Below are 15,834 nucleotides of genomic sequence, written 5' to 3' on the forward strand. Positions count from 1 at the left end.
AGAAGCAGAAGAAGAAGAAGAAGAAGAAGAAGAAGAAGAAGAAGAAGAAGAAGAAGAAGAAGAAGAAGAAGAAGAAGAAGAAGAAGAAGAAGAGAATAGTGGCAATGGGTAGACACGAGTGTCATCCCTGCACTCCAGAGCAGAGGAGGACCGAGGATGCAGAGGTTAAGGCCAGCTTTTGAGACTGTGTTAAACCCAAAACTAACAGTGACAATAAAAAACAACAGAAACAAAAGGGTCCTTTGAGGTGAGAGGATGGAAAGCAGAAGATGTAGTCAAATCCAGATGAGAAAGGAAGATGATGTGCACTCTTCTGATTGAAACTCATGTCACTAGGAGTTGGAGAGATGATTCAGTAGGTAAAAGTGCTTGCCACATAAGCATGGTAACGAGAGTCCAGATACCCAGCAGGCCACGAAAATACAAAAAAAAAAAAAACCCACCACCACCAACAACAACAAAAAATACCCTCCTAGGTGGATGTGGCGGCTCAGCCATAATTCCAAACCCAGAAGGCAGAGACAGAGGATCCCCAGCCAAGCTGGCTAGTGAGACTAGCCCTAGGGGTAAGCTCTGGATTTGCCTGAGAGACTTACACACGCACACGTGCGCATGCACACACACACACACACACACACACACACACACACAAATATATATATATACACAAAAATGCAGAGCCATGTAAAAGCATTCAGAGACTTGCCCATTCACAACACATAATGAAACTGGCAAAAAGAGCATAAGATGTTTGTTAGTTGACATGGTTTTAATCTCTTTTACAAACTTAGTATAAAAATCTCGCCTTATAGGACTGCTAAAGGATGAAGTAAAGAAACATTTAGAAAGCTACAAAAATGATGTTTTAAGTAAAGTAGGTGATGTGGGGTGTTGGCTCTGTGCTCACACCTGTTGCTGACTGTAGTATAATGTAAACCCCTGTGTATATATGGATGCATCAGGCCTTCCTGATTCTGTGGGTGTGTCTGAAACAACTACAGCTTGAGGAAGTATCAACCAGTAGTGTCCTTGTTTAAAAAGGCATGTCATATTACTTAAACAAACAAACAAACAAGAGCAAACTGGAGCCAGAGCAATGCTTTGTTACTTTGAATAGACATAGCTCAAGCATTTAGTGGGGGAAGCCTTGAGAACCTAGGAGGCAGCTGAGAAGATTAAGAAATGTTCCTACAGGTTTACTATGCTTCAATAAATCACAAGGATTAAATGCAATACATCCCTGAACTGAACAGACTGTGCACACTGTGGCTGCTGTTTACATATGTTCACTGCTTTGTCCTTCATGTGGGAAGACCATATTTCTTAAAATCTTGAAGACTAGTTATCATTATAGAATCAATGCAAACCAATGCGATGGAATGAAAGTGATTCTATGTCACTTCCCAGGAGACCAAGGTTGTTGCAATTGGCATAAGATCAGCCTGATACAGAGGGAGGTTACTCTCTTGGGAGGTTACTCCCAAGTCACTGAGGCCCTATGTGGACATGTACTGTGAACCAGATAAGAACTTTAGCTGCTGCAAGCCTCTGAGATCTGCCCATCAGTGATCAGCTGTCACCACAGCCTGGCCTGGCCTTCTCTCATTTAATTATGTATAATTTAAGCAATTTTTTGCTGTAACAGCACAGACTCAAGAAAATAAATCCAAGCCAACAAAATTCGTAGTCTTAATGAGAATAATATGCTCCCTTTGCATCATCTCATGTCAGTTCACATTCCCAAAGTTCTGTTGAACAATGCCTCCACTACAGTGCTCAACATTCACTGCTATGGTGGAAAAAACGGGGTATATGGTTAACATAGTTTGTCTCCAGTTGACTTGTAAAAAATAGTCTTGGGAACTGTCAAATTTTAGGACATTTGTGTGATGCAGAATGAGCAATATTCTAAAGCCATGAGAGGGTTATTATATTGCTTTCATGAGTGCTAAGAAAAATTCAACTAAAGATGTTGTTTTTAATGGCTGAAAAATAGAAACCACTTACTCTTAATTTCAGAAAAGACAGCCATGGAAAGTTTCATTAATATGTTAAATGACACCATTAAAAGGGGTTTGCATGAGCTGGGGAGATGGCATGAGTAAAGTTCTTACCATGCAAGCTTCAAGTTAAACCCGAGGAACCTAAGTGAGGTTAGACTTAGGAGATGAAACTGTCCTCCCAGCACTCAGACAATAGATGAGAATCACAGAAAAGAGATCCCCTGGAAGCCCAGGGCTGGGTAGCCTGGTGTGCTCAGCTGCAAAGAGGAGACCTTGTCGCTATTAAAGTAGACAGTAAGGACTAACAGGGAGGTTGGTCTCTGAGCTGCACACAATGCTATGGCAAGGGGTCCCCACACTTAAACACACACAGATGGTGAGTGTTTCTCTTAGCTCTGCTATGGCAGAAGACAAAGTATTCTTGGCATGGGGTAGAAAGAAAGGGAACTCATCCTACATGGTAGAGACGTGGAGTTCTGGGTGGGGGCTATGACTACTCCAGAACAGTCGACCAAGTAGAGTAACCAAATGCTGTTCCTTTGGTCCCCTTTCTCCACCATGCCCGAGATGGAGCAAACTTCTTCCATGGCTTCCTCGAGGGGTAAAGTGGATCAGCTATCTATGAACTCTCTGGAGACTGTTCTGTGCCCCACCCCTACTTCTCCCTGTTTTGAAGAAGACCAGAAGAATACTGAGAGCCCACCTGCCACCAAATTCCCGGACACTGACATCCTATAGGACTAATGGCATCTGGCCTGAAGACAAACTACTTCATAAAGTTGAGTTACTTAGTCAAAAGTTAAGTGTAAGCATTTTTTCCCTGTTGGAAAGCCAAAGCTTTTATTAAAATCCAACTGAAGTTTCCATGAGGCTGTTTAGCATCACAAAAGCTATGAATCTCAAAGGAGTTCCAGTAGCAGTGAGGACAAGAACTGCTTTCTGCAGCTAAAGAGGCAAAAGTCTTTGTTCTTTCAACTTCCTCTTGACTCAAAACCCAGCTCTCCCTTCCCCATGTGACCCCAGTGGTCTCACTGCACCTCCCCAGGGCTGCCAGGAAAAAGCAATACTTGTCTTTAAGCTCTCACTCACATTTCTAATCTGCCATTTCTGATTAAAACTTATAGATATCCAACGCCATGCCATATGTGTGTTTAGAGGGTAAAGAGAGACAAGAACACATTTATCTTGAAATATCCTCAGGACCTTTCTCTTCTTCCTGAAGGATGAAGAGTTGTTGCTCTATACCTGTCAGACCCCTTAATATGTGTAAGCTAGAACTCTCTTTGGTGGGAGTAAAACTATATTTGACCTTGAACATACAGAGCTTTGTCCCCGTGGTAGCCCAAGCTACCCAGGACACCTGGGAAATCCCAGTGACAAACTATCCAAGCAATGCTCAGGAGGGAGACTGTACACAGACAGCAGCCATTTAGAATATGAAGAGAAAGGTTAATGTCTGTTTCACACTAGGAAGACCATACCCCAAGGCACACGTGAAGAAAGTCCTCTAGACAAAGGTCAAAAGTTAAAGCCCTTCAGGAACTTTAAGAGTATATACCCCACACAAACATCCACTGAGATGAACCCCTGTTAGCCATACAGGAGAAAGCAGGTTTATAACAGAAAAATGTAGAGAGGACCATACATGAGGGTGTGAATTGAATACTTTGGCTTACAGACTTGCTACTTCATCTAGGTCCAGGGGTGAAGGACCTGTTAAGGTCCCACACAAAATTTGCCACGTGAGGAGAGACAGACTTAAGGTGGCCACAGAGAAAAACTGTGACACACTGATTGCCTTTTTCTTTGTTAAGGGCCAAGACAGAGGTGTTGAGCTAGGACTAGTAGCCAAGACAGATGATTTTGTTTTCCTGAAAAAAGAGTTCAGATGGCAAAAATGGCATTTTCCTAGTGAGGTTCTATCTTGATGGTCCCATTTGAGGAAAAGTCCCATTCTCATTTCAAATAGGCAGCATCTCTTTAACACTGAGGATAGCTACTTTCAGAAAATAAAATAATTAATGATGTTTTATAGTCTCCAGAAGAGCATATTATGTCTCATAACCAAATAGACATGCATTCAATATCCTGATAAGTTCTTTCTGGGGTTCTTGTTTCATTTCTCACATGGAGGTTTGCCCTGAGAATGACCAAACTTTCCTTTTCTAATGAGTTACATTATTTATAGCATTACTTATAGCACAGAGAGCAAGTATTCAATCAAGTGTGACAGCAAAGCAAGGGACTTCCTCCTGCTCAGGCTGTAGAGGCCTTTGGGCTATACCAGAACACCACAGCCTCATTCTCTGCTCTACGGCGTGTCTCTGAACACAGCCTTGTTGAGAACACTCTGTTGTCTTTACTGTTTGTTTTCATGATACTCTGTGGAATTAGGAGTTAAGGGTTTTCTCTCAGGTTGTGTTTGAAGGGATGGACCAAGCTGAGGGGGAAGACACCAGCAAGGATTATGTTCAGAAGTCACATGCTCTTTGTATGGCTTTCTCGTTTTTCTGTCAGGAAATGTGAGTACATTGATTCATGGTTTATTCTTCAGGGCCAGTCAGAATGTAGAAAAGCTTCTCATTAAAAATTTCTGTTTCTTTAAAAGTCTTAGTCCAAAATCTACGAAGTGTTCACGTAAAAGCGCTAAAGGAAGAGGAAAAAGGACTTACTTTCTTCTTTCTTGCTAATTATGGCAGGTAGCGTGTAAATCTAGAGAAGAAAGGACATCAATTTGTTACTGTCATTTATGGTCACCCAGAATATCGGCAAGGTGATGCTTACATAAAAACAAAAATCCAGGGCCTAGGCTGGCAGTCCACCGACTGATTCCAGGGTGTTCCCATTTGCTCAGTTTATCTACTGACCCCTGCTATAGGTATATCCTTGATGGTCCAACCTGAGCTAAGTTCTGCCCTTCTCCATCTGACTTGGGCACCTTCTGGAAGTGTCTCTCACTATGAAATTCATCTGACTTTGCTCCTTCCTCAAATGGGCAGCTCCTTCCTCAAACTTCTTTCATGGGCACAGTCTTGTTGACATTGCTGAGATCACAAACCACCCCTGCATCTGCTCTAGGTCACGACTTCTTAGCTATTTGTTAAAAGTTTTTCAGAAACTTAAAATCTACCACTGATTGAAATTTTTTATTTTTGATTGACTGACATAAAAAAAAAAAAACACAGTAGAAAAAGAAAATAACATAGAGCCAGATCCTTTTACTATTTAGTTTTGTAGGCTTGAAGTCACGCCCTTGTGTACTTAGTACTTACTCTAAACTTTAGAGTCTAAAACAGACTCTCAGTGCCTGGCTCATCTGACTGTGACCTAGGCACAGGGTTTAAGGGAGGATCTCAGGGTCTGCAGAACATGCTAGCTCGTGCTGTTGCTCAGGCATTATCTTGGACTGTTCTTGGTCTCTGCCACCAGTGGAATCTTCTCTAGTGATGGAGTGGTATCTGTTTTTTTCTATGTGCTCTCCCTCTATGACCCGAGAACAGTGTTCAGTAAGGAAGCAAAGAGCAATGAGTAGCTCCTCTCCTCCCTGCATAAAGCTCCCTGGTCTTTGTGAGTAAATTACCACACAGAGACATCAAAACGACTATTACAGACAAGATGTGCATCACATGGGGATGGCTCCCTCCACAGCTCTGGTAAATTGCTGTTCTTTAAAGAGAGGCCTAGACCACAGGATGACCCCACACATATTCTAAATAGTAACCTAATAAAACAAGGCAAGACATGAAACCAAATTCATGACTGTAAATGTTTTAAAGTAATCTTAGAGTTGTACATTGGTCTTGGAAATCTCCCTGAAAGACTAATTACAAGTAGGAGTTACATGCTAATGACTGAGCAGACACCAGGAAAGCAGGACAGACCGTTCTCTTCTTTGTTACTTTAATGCTTCCACTTATATTATGTACACATAAAAAGGAAATGCAGAGGTGCTTTGTAAGTTTTAGAGTGAAGCAAAAATTAGAGATGGCGTCACACTTACCGGTTCTTTCCCATCCATGGCCTCCAGCCAGAGTTTCCGGTTAGCTTCAGAGAATGCCTGTAGTGTAATGATGCCATGCCTATTGATAGACAGACACTATACATGTGAAATTCAGTCTACTGTGCCTTTCAGCATTTGCTCATTTTCACATCCTTGATTAATTAATTATAAAGTCATAATTTAGAAAGAAAAAAGATCAAAAGAATGAAGAAAATGGAAATAGAAAACTGGAAGGTTTGTTTTATAGCCCTTTTCTGGAAAAGTCATGCATCACACTCACACATGACACTCACAAATGTCACTCACACATGACAGACACTCACATGACACTCATGACACTCACACACATACATGTGCTCACATGCATGCATACACACATATACTCATAAACACATACCTGCTCACAAATATACGTGGAAACCCAGATACACATACATACCTACACACATGGACACCCACATATACAAACACACATATACACTTATACACACACACATGTGCACACACTTTTTAAATTTAAATGATGACAGGTAAGTCATGAATGTATCAGGCACAGGGTTGTCTGAAGGAATTAATTTAAAGTTTCCCCTGAAATGGTCAAAAAGATGACAAGTGCATATCCACTGCTGCTCAGTCACCTGCTGTTCAACAGTGAGAGTGATTAAGCTCATGAGCCTGATATGGGACCAGCCAGTCTCTAACAATGACTAAGCCCACAACTAGCCAATGGTCCTTAGCGTTTCTCTGCATCGTGATCACAGTATTAAAATGAAGTGCCCAAAATAATTCTCATGTCAGGCAAGCTGTATGTCTGCACTAGGAGGCTGAGAGCAGAGAATCACAAGCCCAAGGCCAGCATGGCTGATACAATGAGTCTGAATCCAGACTTGGACTACAAAGTAAGATCTAGTCTCAACAAACAATGTCCCCAAATTTCTTCCATGTAGTCACTGTGAAAAAATTACTTAAGGATGTATTTCCAGATAAAAGAAGGCACCATATAAAGGGGAGTTGAGGGTGATATAAAACTTATAGATTAACTCATGTACAAGAATTGATATAAACCCATAATTTCCCCTGCAAAACACTGGGAACTTTCACTACTTATATGATATGATTAAAAAGTTGGAATAGCATAATCTGTCAACAAATAATTTGCATTCCTTCTGTAGCTATGAAAGTGGCTCACCAGATAATTTGATCTGATTGAACTGACTTTGTTTCTCTGGGGCAAGTTCTAAGCACCACGAGCTTTATATACTTCAGGGTTACGGTCCTCTCCCCGCAGCCCTCAGAGCGCTGTGATTATAGATGCTTGTTGTTATGCCCAGCCTTGCTGCAGAGTTTAGGTCAATATCACAATACGATATTGTGGATGTATAACCAGTGTTCGTTCTGGGTGCTGTGTTCAAAAGAACACTTTATTATCTCATTTAACCCTCAGCAATCCCTGGAGGTGTGGACTTATTTTTCTATTTTAGAGATGGAAATGAGAGATGGAAATGACAAAAGTACAGAGTTTAAGTAATTATAACTAGAATACGCAGAAATATAACAGTGCTGTGTACCCAGTAGCCCTCTAGCCACATGGCCAGCTCTGGAGTATGTTGTATTCCCTCTGGAATTTTTTTAGTCCATGATAGTAAAACCATCAGGCTTCAAGTGATGTTAAAAATGCCTGTCATGAGCTTTTGCCTGCTTTGGGGACCCTTGTCTTCCTACTGGGTTGCTTTATCCAGCCTTAATATAAAGGGAGGTGCCTTGTCTCACGGCAACTTGATATGCTGTGTTTGGTTGATATCCCTCGGAGGTCTGCCCTTTTCTGAAGGGAACCAGAGGAGGAGTGGATGTGTGTTTGTGTATGTGGGGACAGGGAGGAGAGGCGGGAAGGGAAACTGATCAGAATATAAGATGTGAGAGAATAAATATTAGAAGTAAAAATATTTGTCTTGATGCCAGCAACCAACACTATGGGCTTCTTCTCCTTTGCTGGGGTGTAGGCTGCTCTGCCCTTTCCTTTACTATGCTAATCGTGTGTGTGTGTGTGTGTGTGTGTGTGTGTGTGTGTGTGTGTATGTGTGTGTGTGTGTGTGTAGTTTCTCTGGGACAAGCAGCACTATGCCTCATGGTTCTTTTCTTTCTTTAATATAATACAATGGAAATTCATTGGATAAATGTGTGAAAGACTGAAGTAAACATGTTGACAGTCTCATCACAAACACTGTATGTCAGTGGTTCTCAGTCTTCCTAATGCTTTGACCTTTTTATACAGTTCTTCATGTTGCAGTGGCCCAAACTACAAAATTATTCCCATTTCTACTTTATAATAATAATTTTATACCTTTGTGAATTGTAATGTAAATATTTGTGTTTGCCAATAGTCTCCTACGGCCCCTGTGGAAAGGTGGATCACCAGTAAAGAGGCTGTGAACCCCAGGTTGAGAACCTCTGCTCTATGACGTTTCATGCTGTGCTTCTTCAGACTTAGAAACAGAAATTAAGCAAAAACTACAGAGTGGAAGGTAATACTCAAACCTTTCGACCACTTCTATGTCAAAGCAGAAGCGCTTGTCAATGGAATCCGTCTTCCGTCGGATACATGACTTTAATTTAAACATTTCAGGTGAACCAGTAACAAGGCCATTCTGGAAAAAAAAACAGAAAGGGATCTGGTTACTAACATACGGTAGTGGGTTGAGTACAGTGATCAAAAGTTGTCAACTGGATCTGTTAACTTAAAAATAAGTCATGCATAAAAATTTAACTGCTTGCCGGGCATGGTGGCGCACACCTTTAATCCCAGCACTTGGGAGGCAGAGGTTCTGAGTTTGAGGTTCAGAGGCTCTGAGTTCGAGGTCAGCCTGGTCTACAAAGTGAGTTCCTGGACAGCCAGAGCTACGGAGACAGACCCTGTCTCAAAAAACAAAAACAAAAACAAAACAACAACGAAAATTTAACTCCCTCTGCTTTCTAATTTTCTCCTCTCATTGACAATATACTGTTTTGTTTAAAAAAAAAATCTGTCACAGGATTCCTCTATACCTTAAGACACATCTACCCTGAAGAGGAACAGGCACTGTACAGTGTATACACTCTGGGACTCAGAAAGATATGACACAGTCACTGTAACATCACAGTTGCATGTGTGGTATGTGTGCTAGGAGACTAAACAATTTCTCTATCAAAATCCCCTATAATAAAAAAGGAAACATGATACAGATAGCTTAGAGGTTAGTGCTATAGGTATGTTTTTGTACTGGAGCCTTGGAGTGATAAACAGTGGCTTGTACCGAGACCCAGAGGAGCCTCCAGAACAGGAAAGCTCACATTCGCCATTCCACTCCTGCAGGCAACCATAACATGCATGGCTTCCCTGCCAGCCCACTTCTTGAATAAAATGCATCCTTTCTGGATGGGACAGAACAGGGGCCTGGGGGCTCTCAGAAATCCTCTTCTACATGTGAGATACCCATCTAGAATGCAGAAAAGTTTAGTTCAATGTTCGTTAACCATTTGGTGGTTGTGAGCCTCACAGATTTATTATCAGCAGTCTGGTTAGTTTGTTTGCATTATTGTCACATAAGTTCACTTTCTGTCAATCGCTATTCGAAGTGAGTCAAAAATAAATGTGAATTGTGACTTAGTGACTCTGAAGGTGAAGCACAGGCTCTTTTTCTCTGGTATGTTTCCCTTCTTTTATGTATGTCTTTTACTTTGAATTATTAGGCTCTGGTGGATGCCTGAGCACAATAAGTTTCAGTTAATACATCATAACATTTCTAGCTTCAACCATTTACTCTACCATGTCTACATGACAAACTGCCTGGGTGACTCATTTACTTTCTGGAAACAACTTCCTTGTCTGTTAAAATAAGGTTGGAACAAATTATCTTTAGGACAAAATCCACCTCCAGAATTCTTAGCCCATGACCAAATTAGCTAATTCACAAGATTGGGTTAGGCTGAGGGGTAGAGGTAGGGATAGGGGTAGGTGTAGGGTTTGGGTAACTAAAAAAAAGGAAAAAGAAGGCAATATAGAAGGAAAGACAGGAAGGAAGGAAGGAAGGAAGGAAGGAAGGAAGGAAGGAAGGAAGGAAGGAAGGAAGGAAAAAGAATGAAAGACAGACATAAGGAAGGAAAGACAGACAGAAGATGAAAGAGAAGAGTGAGTTACACTTGACATGCAGCACCGACTGTACCATTTCATCAAATAAGGTTCACTGTGTTCTATAATCCTGGCTAGTCATCAAACATTTAGTGACAAATTGAGAGCCTTGATTGTTGATTTGAAGAATTTGTTAGTCAGCATTTTGTGATGTGCATCTGTTGAACGTCAGAGGCTAGGGCACATAAGGGTTTCTATAGCATTGCTGGCTGGGACAGCATACAGCATCTTGGGAACAAGCTGGGCCCAGACACTGGCAGTCCCTTCCTTGTTTGGTAATCAACCCATAGTGTAGACCCCTCTTCTGAAGCTAGAAATATAGGAGGGCACCTCAGATATTTACTGAAAGATTCCTACTTGCAACACAACTGCTTATAAAAACATGCTAGCCCAGCTAAATAAAAGTACTGCCCATCAGTTTTAATGTAACTAAGGTCACTAAAAGTCTTTTAGTGAACTTTCCAGATATTAACAATGCATGCTGTTACTAGGGAAGGGAAGCACAAGTGACATTTATCTCCCATTCCTCAAATGACATGTTTTAACTTAAAAAGGAGAGAGCTCACTCACCATCTTCCCACTGGCTTTCACATCGGAGACGCTCATTGTGAACATTTTGCTTCCTTTGTCGTAAGTACAGTAGTGTTTAACCCATGTGAAACCCAGTGGTCCTAGTGCAGAAGACAAAAGCCACTTCAGATTTGGAGAAATGCTCTGTACCTGAGTGTGTGCATGGGCACATGGAGAATGTCCACACATCGCTGTAGCTGGAACATCTCTGTGAGGAAAGGTGACTGAGGAACATATTACAGATTCAAACAGCTTTATTCAAGCTCCTTCGGAGACTCCAGAAACCCACAAGTGAGCCCATCTGTAAACTTCAGCTCTCTTAATCTTGTCTATAGACATGGAATTTGGTAATAGGTCCAAACTATGGATAGAAAATATTTGAAAAGCCAATCACACAGACATTGAACTGTATTTTTAAAGATGGGAGTCTTGCTTTGATTATTCTCAATCTTACCATGTAACCAAAGATAGCCCTGAGCTCTTCCTGCCTTCAGCTCCAAGGGGCTGGGATTCCCAGTGGGTGTCACTGTCCCTGGCTGCTGATTAGAATACTTTTAGTACTTAGAATGTGGACAGATATATAGTCAGTGCTTGACAAGTCAAGGGAGCACTTGACAAATAAATTAAAAGTAAACAATCATTTTGTCTGACATTTTGACCTTGGAATTACTTCCTCTTAATGTTGCTGTGAGAGAAATAAGCCCGAGGATGGAGCCTGGAAGATAGGGTGTACGCCACAACAGCAGACATGGGTCTCCAGGGAGGAGACCACAGTCATTGTTAGCTACCTAGCAAGGCCAAGACCCACCTAGGCTAGAGGACACCTTGTCTTTTTTTAAAAATTCAATTGTTCTTAAAAATCATAACCCTAGAGTCTTGTGGAAAAGCAGGGGATAGAACTGAGCACGCTGGGGGGGGGGGGGAATCTAGGACATCACAAGACCTACAGAGTCAACTAACCTGGGCCCATGGGGGCTCACAGAGACTGAACCTCCAACCAAAGAGCTTGTATGGGCTGTACCTAGAGCCCCACCAGACCTAGACTGATGTGCAATTTGGTCTTCATGTGGGTCCCCTAGCAATTGGAGGAGGAGCTGTTTCTGACTCTGTTGCCTGCCATTGGATTCCCTTTCCCTAACTGGACTGCTTAGCTGGGCCTCAGTAGGAGAGTATGTGATTAGTTCTACTGAAATGTCCAAGGGTGAGTGATACCCAAGGGAGACTTCTCTGCAGAGAAGGGAGGATGTAATGAGGGAAGGGATTTGTAAGGGTTGGACTGGGAGGCTACAATTGGGATGTAAAGTGATTGAATAAATTAATGAAAAAATCCCCTATTTATATCATTTGTATTAAAAAGAAATGTGTACATCTCGTTCTTTAGGTTCGGGAAGTTTTCTTCTATAATTTTGTTGAAGCTTAGTGAGGTAACCCAATCACAAAAGAAGTCACTAGATATGCACTCACTGATAAGCAGATATTAGCCCAGAAACTTAGAATACCCGAGATACATTATGCAAAACANAAGAAAACCAAGAAGGATGACCACTGGGTGGATACTTCATTCCTCCTTAGAATAAGGAACAAAATACTCATGAAAGGATATAGGTACAGAGACAAAATTTAGAGCTAAGATGAAAGGATGGACTATCCAGAGACTACCCCATCTGGGAATCCATCCCATCATCAGCCACCAAACCTAGATACTAATGCACATGCCAGCAAGATTCTGCTGAAGGGACCCTGATATAGCTGTCTCTTGTGAGGCTATGCCAGTGCCTGGCAAACACAGAAGTGGATGCTCACAGCCAGCTATTGGATGGAACACAGGGTCCCCAATGGAGGAGCTAGAGAAAGTACCCAAGGAGCTGAAGGGGGCTGCAACCCTGTAGGTGGAACAACAATATGAACTAACCAGTACCCCCTGAGCTCGTGTCTCTAGCTGCATATGTAGCAGAAGATGGACTAATTGGCCATCACTGGGAAGAGAGGCCCCTTGGTCTTGCAAACTTTATATGACCCAGCACAGGGGAAGGCCTGAGCCAAGTAGTGGGAGTGGGTGAGTAGGGGAGCAGGGGTGGGGTGGGGTATAGGGAACTTTCGGGATAGCATTTGTAATGTAAAGAAAATAATAAAAAATAAAAATAAAAAAAATGTGTATTATCAGTAACACTCACTTTGTTTCTCCCATAAATATTTTCCCCCTTCTCATAGCACAGCACTCCAGGTTATGGGCTGCTACTGTGTCTGCAGTGGGGTGTAGCCTTCATTCTGTTTTTTCCTGACAAAGTTCAAGAGTTTGCAATTATGCAGAAGATTGTCCTGAATCCAAATGCCATGATGGGCTGTGTGGGTTGGAAACAGAGCTTAGGGCTCCATTCCTCGAAGCTTCTTCAGTTCCCACTCCAACCACTTCGCACAGCATCCCTTAGCTACCTCTGTGCTTAATGTGACTGCTGGCTTGATTTCAGAACACTGCACTGAAAGACAAGCACTTAGAACAGAAAACAGCCCCTCGAGACAGAGCTTCACAGGCTGCTAGGTTTCGTTTTTGGTTAATAGCAGCATCCTTGGTGTCAGCTTTAACTTTGGTAAATACTTAAGCTATTTAGATTCTAAAATGACAGGGTACACATACACTTGGCAACCACGGAGGGATTACAGCAATTAGCTCCAGTTCTGTTGTGAAAGCACTTCACACCGAAGTACTTGACAAAACTAGATACTCCGTGCCATGTGAGGTAGACTTTTTAACAGCTGGGGGCACTGAGTGGCACACAGCTGACACAAACTAGGGACTTGTTAGGAAGGATCAGCTGGTACTTTAAAATGATGCAGCCGCCATGTTCCAATGACATTTTAAACAGGAAATGTCTTTTTGTCCTGCCTTATCTTACACGTGAAACCCCCTGCACCTTGTGATGACGATTGCTGTTCATCCTGCGTCTCCCCTCAAGGCTTGCTGCCAGTTGTGTGGGAGATGGTCTTAGATCTGAGTTGCTTTAAATCCCCTTACTAAAGAATCGGGAAAAATAAATTTTATAACAACTCCAAGGCTGCAAAAGAAAAGAATCCCAGTCATCCTTTTCGGTGATTACAGAAAGTGGTGACAGACATTTGACAGGGTGGGGGTCATGTTCTCAAATACCTATTACAAACCTTTACTTCAAAACCTTCATGTTAGACTTTATAAAAGAGCATGTCACACCCAAGAAAAGCAAGGCCACCAGCCATGTTCATTTTAAAGGAATAATACTGGAAATTGTTTTCATCATTTTATTTTTGAAGATAAAGTTATTTTCATACATTATGTTCTGATTATGGTTTCCCTCATCTTGTCCAGATTTCGCCACACCCTGTCATTCCAACACCACACTTTCTCTCTTAAAAAACAAACAAGAATAAGACAACAAACAAATTAACAACAAAAGAACAAAGAAAGAATAGAAGAAATATAGACACACGCACATAAACATATACACACAAACTCAAAATTGGGTATCATAATTAACAGGTAAAAGATTTTTTAAAAATATTTTTTAAAAGCCCAACATAAAGCAATATAAGACCCCCACCCTTTGAAAACACTGTACAGAAATACCTGAGTTCATTTTGTGTTGGCCATCCACTCCTGGCCGTGAGGCCTGCCCTTAAGAATGGTTAGTAAGCCTAGTGAAACTCACTGGAGAAGCTAATTTTTTGTTGTAAGCAATTATCAGCTGAAGCTAGCTTATTGTCTAAACAGGAGCTTGCTTCTGCGTCCCCATCTCTGCACTAGTTACCCCCGTGGTCTGGGCATGTGTAGGAGGTCCTTCGCCTTTTGCCACAGGGTCTGTGAGTTCACACGTATCCCAGTTCTACTGTGTCTGGAAGCGTTGTTTCCTTGGTGTCTTCCATGCACACTGACTCTTAGCAATCTCCCCACTTCCCCATAGTTCCCTGAGTGCCGAGGGGAGGGGTTTGATGGAGACATCCCATTTAGGACTGAGTTCTAAGGTCTCCCATTCTCTATGCATTGTCCAGTTGTGGGATTGTCTCTTTCCATCTACTGCAGGAAGAAGCATCTCTGGGGAATGAGACATTGATCTACCAGTGTGCGGTTTCTTTTGTTGTTATTGTTTGTTTATTTTGGTTTTGCTCATGTTTTGTAGCAGTAGTATTATCCTAGGTCCCCAGGTTCTTGGCCACCTGAGCAGTACTGGAGATGGGTTCTATCTCAAGGAGTGAACCTTAAACCCAATGAGCTCCACGTTTGATCCAGCATTGCATTAGCTCATCTTATGGGAAGGCCACCATTGTAAAATGTTTGTAGCTGCGTTGGTGTTCACTCTCCTCTAGTAGCTTGTAGAGTACCTTCTATAGCTAGAACACTAGTCAGTATGGGTGAGGCTCAGCTTCTCTGTGTTCACTGAGTTCTAGAGGTCTTATCTTCAGCAATAGCACATCAGTTTGTGGAGAGCAACCAATAGCCTTGGAAATAGCCTGAGCTATTACATGCTTCCATAATATACCTTTGGCCAGCAACTCAACTAGATGTAACCCATTCCTGATACTAGAGGTTCTCTTAAAGAGAAGAGATGTCGATTTGGGACGTTGTCTCCCCTGTTATTTGGTGATTCTATTTAGATTTCTTTCACATATGTATATATTTTAAGAAGGTCCTGCTGTAGTAAGTTTCTCTGGGTCCTCAAATAGCCCTTAAGTGTTAGTTGTTCTTTCTGTTCCCTTTTCTAACCCCCTTATCCTCCCTTTTCTACCTCCTCATTTAATGCTCCTTTTCCAGCCCCCCCATCTGATTATATATTCTACGTTCCCTTCCTTAGATCCTTTCTTCCACTCAGTTCCTTACTTTATACCTAACACCTGTCATTATTCTTTCTATTGAAGGACTAACAGCTAATATTCACACATAAGTGAATATGTGCCAAATTTGTTTTGTGGGTCTGGGTTACTTCATTCAGGATGATAATTTTATTACTGTAACTGTAATTAGTACAACTTAATAACAAGATGGTTATACCTCCAGCAGTTCTTTTATTACTCAGAATTGTTTAAGCTATCCTGGTTTCCTCTGTGTGTGTGTGTGTGTGTGTGTGTGT

The 15,834-nt window shown here is 41.8% G+C and overlaps 1 protein-coding gene across 4 annotated transcripts in view; it reads right to left on the reverse strand.

The window, feature by feature from the left end:
* Positions 1-15,834, reverse strand: part of Arhgap42 (Rho GTPase activating protein 42) — a 243,793-nt gene that overhangs the window by 31,810 nt on the left and 196,149 nt on the right. For all 4 annotated transcript variants that reach the window (XM_029543298.1, XM_029543297.1, XM_021206545.2 and 1 more), the window contains 4 exons: positions 10,739-10,839; positions 8,539-8,648; positions 6,004-6,082; positions 4,676-4,715 (listed from right to left, as the gene is read on the reverse strand). In XM_029543298.1, the coding sequence (XP_029399158.1) occupies positions 4,676-4,715; positions 6,004-6,082; positions 8,539-8,648; positions 10,739-10,839 (330 nt within the window). The remainder of the gene's footprint in view (positions 1-4,675; positions 4,716-6,003; positions 6,083-8,538; positions 8,649-10,738; positions 10,840-15,834) is intronic.

Source organism: Mus pahari, chromosome 10 (assembly GCF_900095145.1).
Source record: "Mus pahari chromosome 10, PAHARI_EIJ_v1.1, whole genome shotgun sequence".
Classification (NCBI taxonomy): Eukaryota; Metazoa; Chordata; class Mammalia; order Rodentia; family Muridae; genus Mus; species Mus pahari.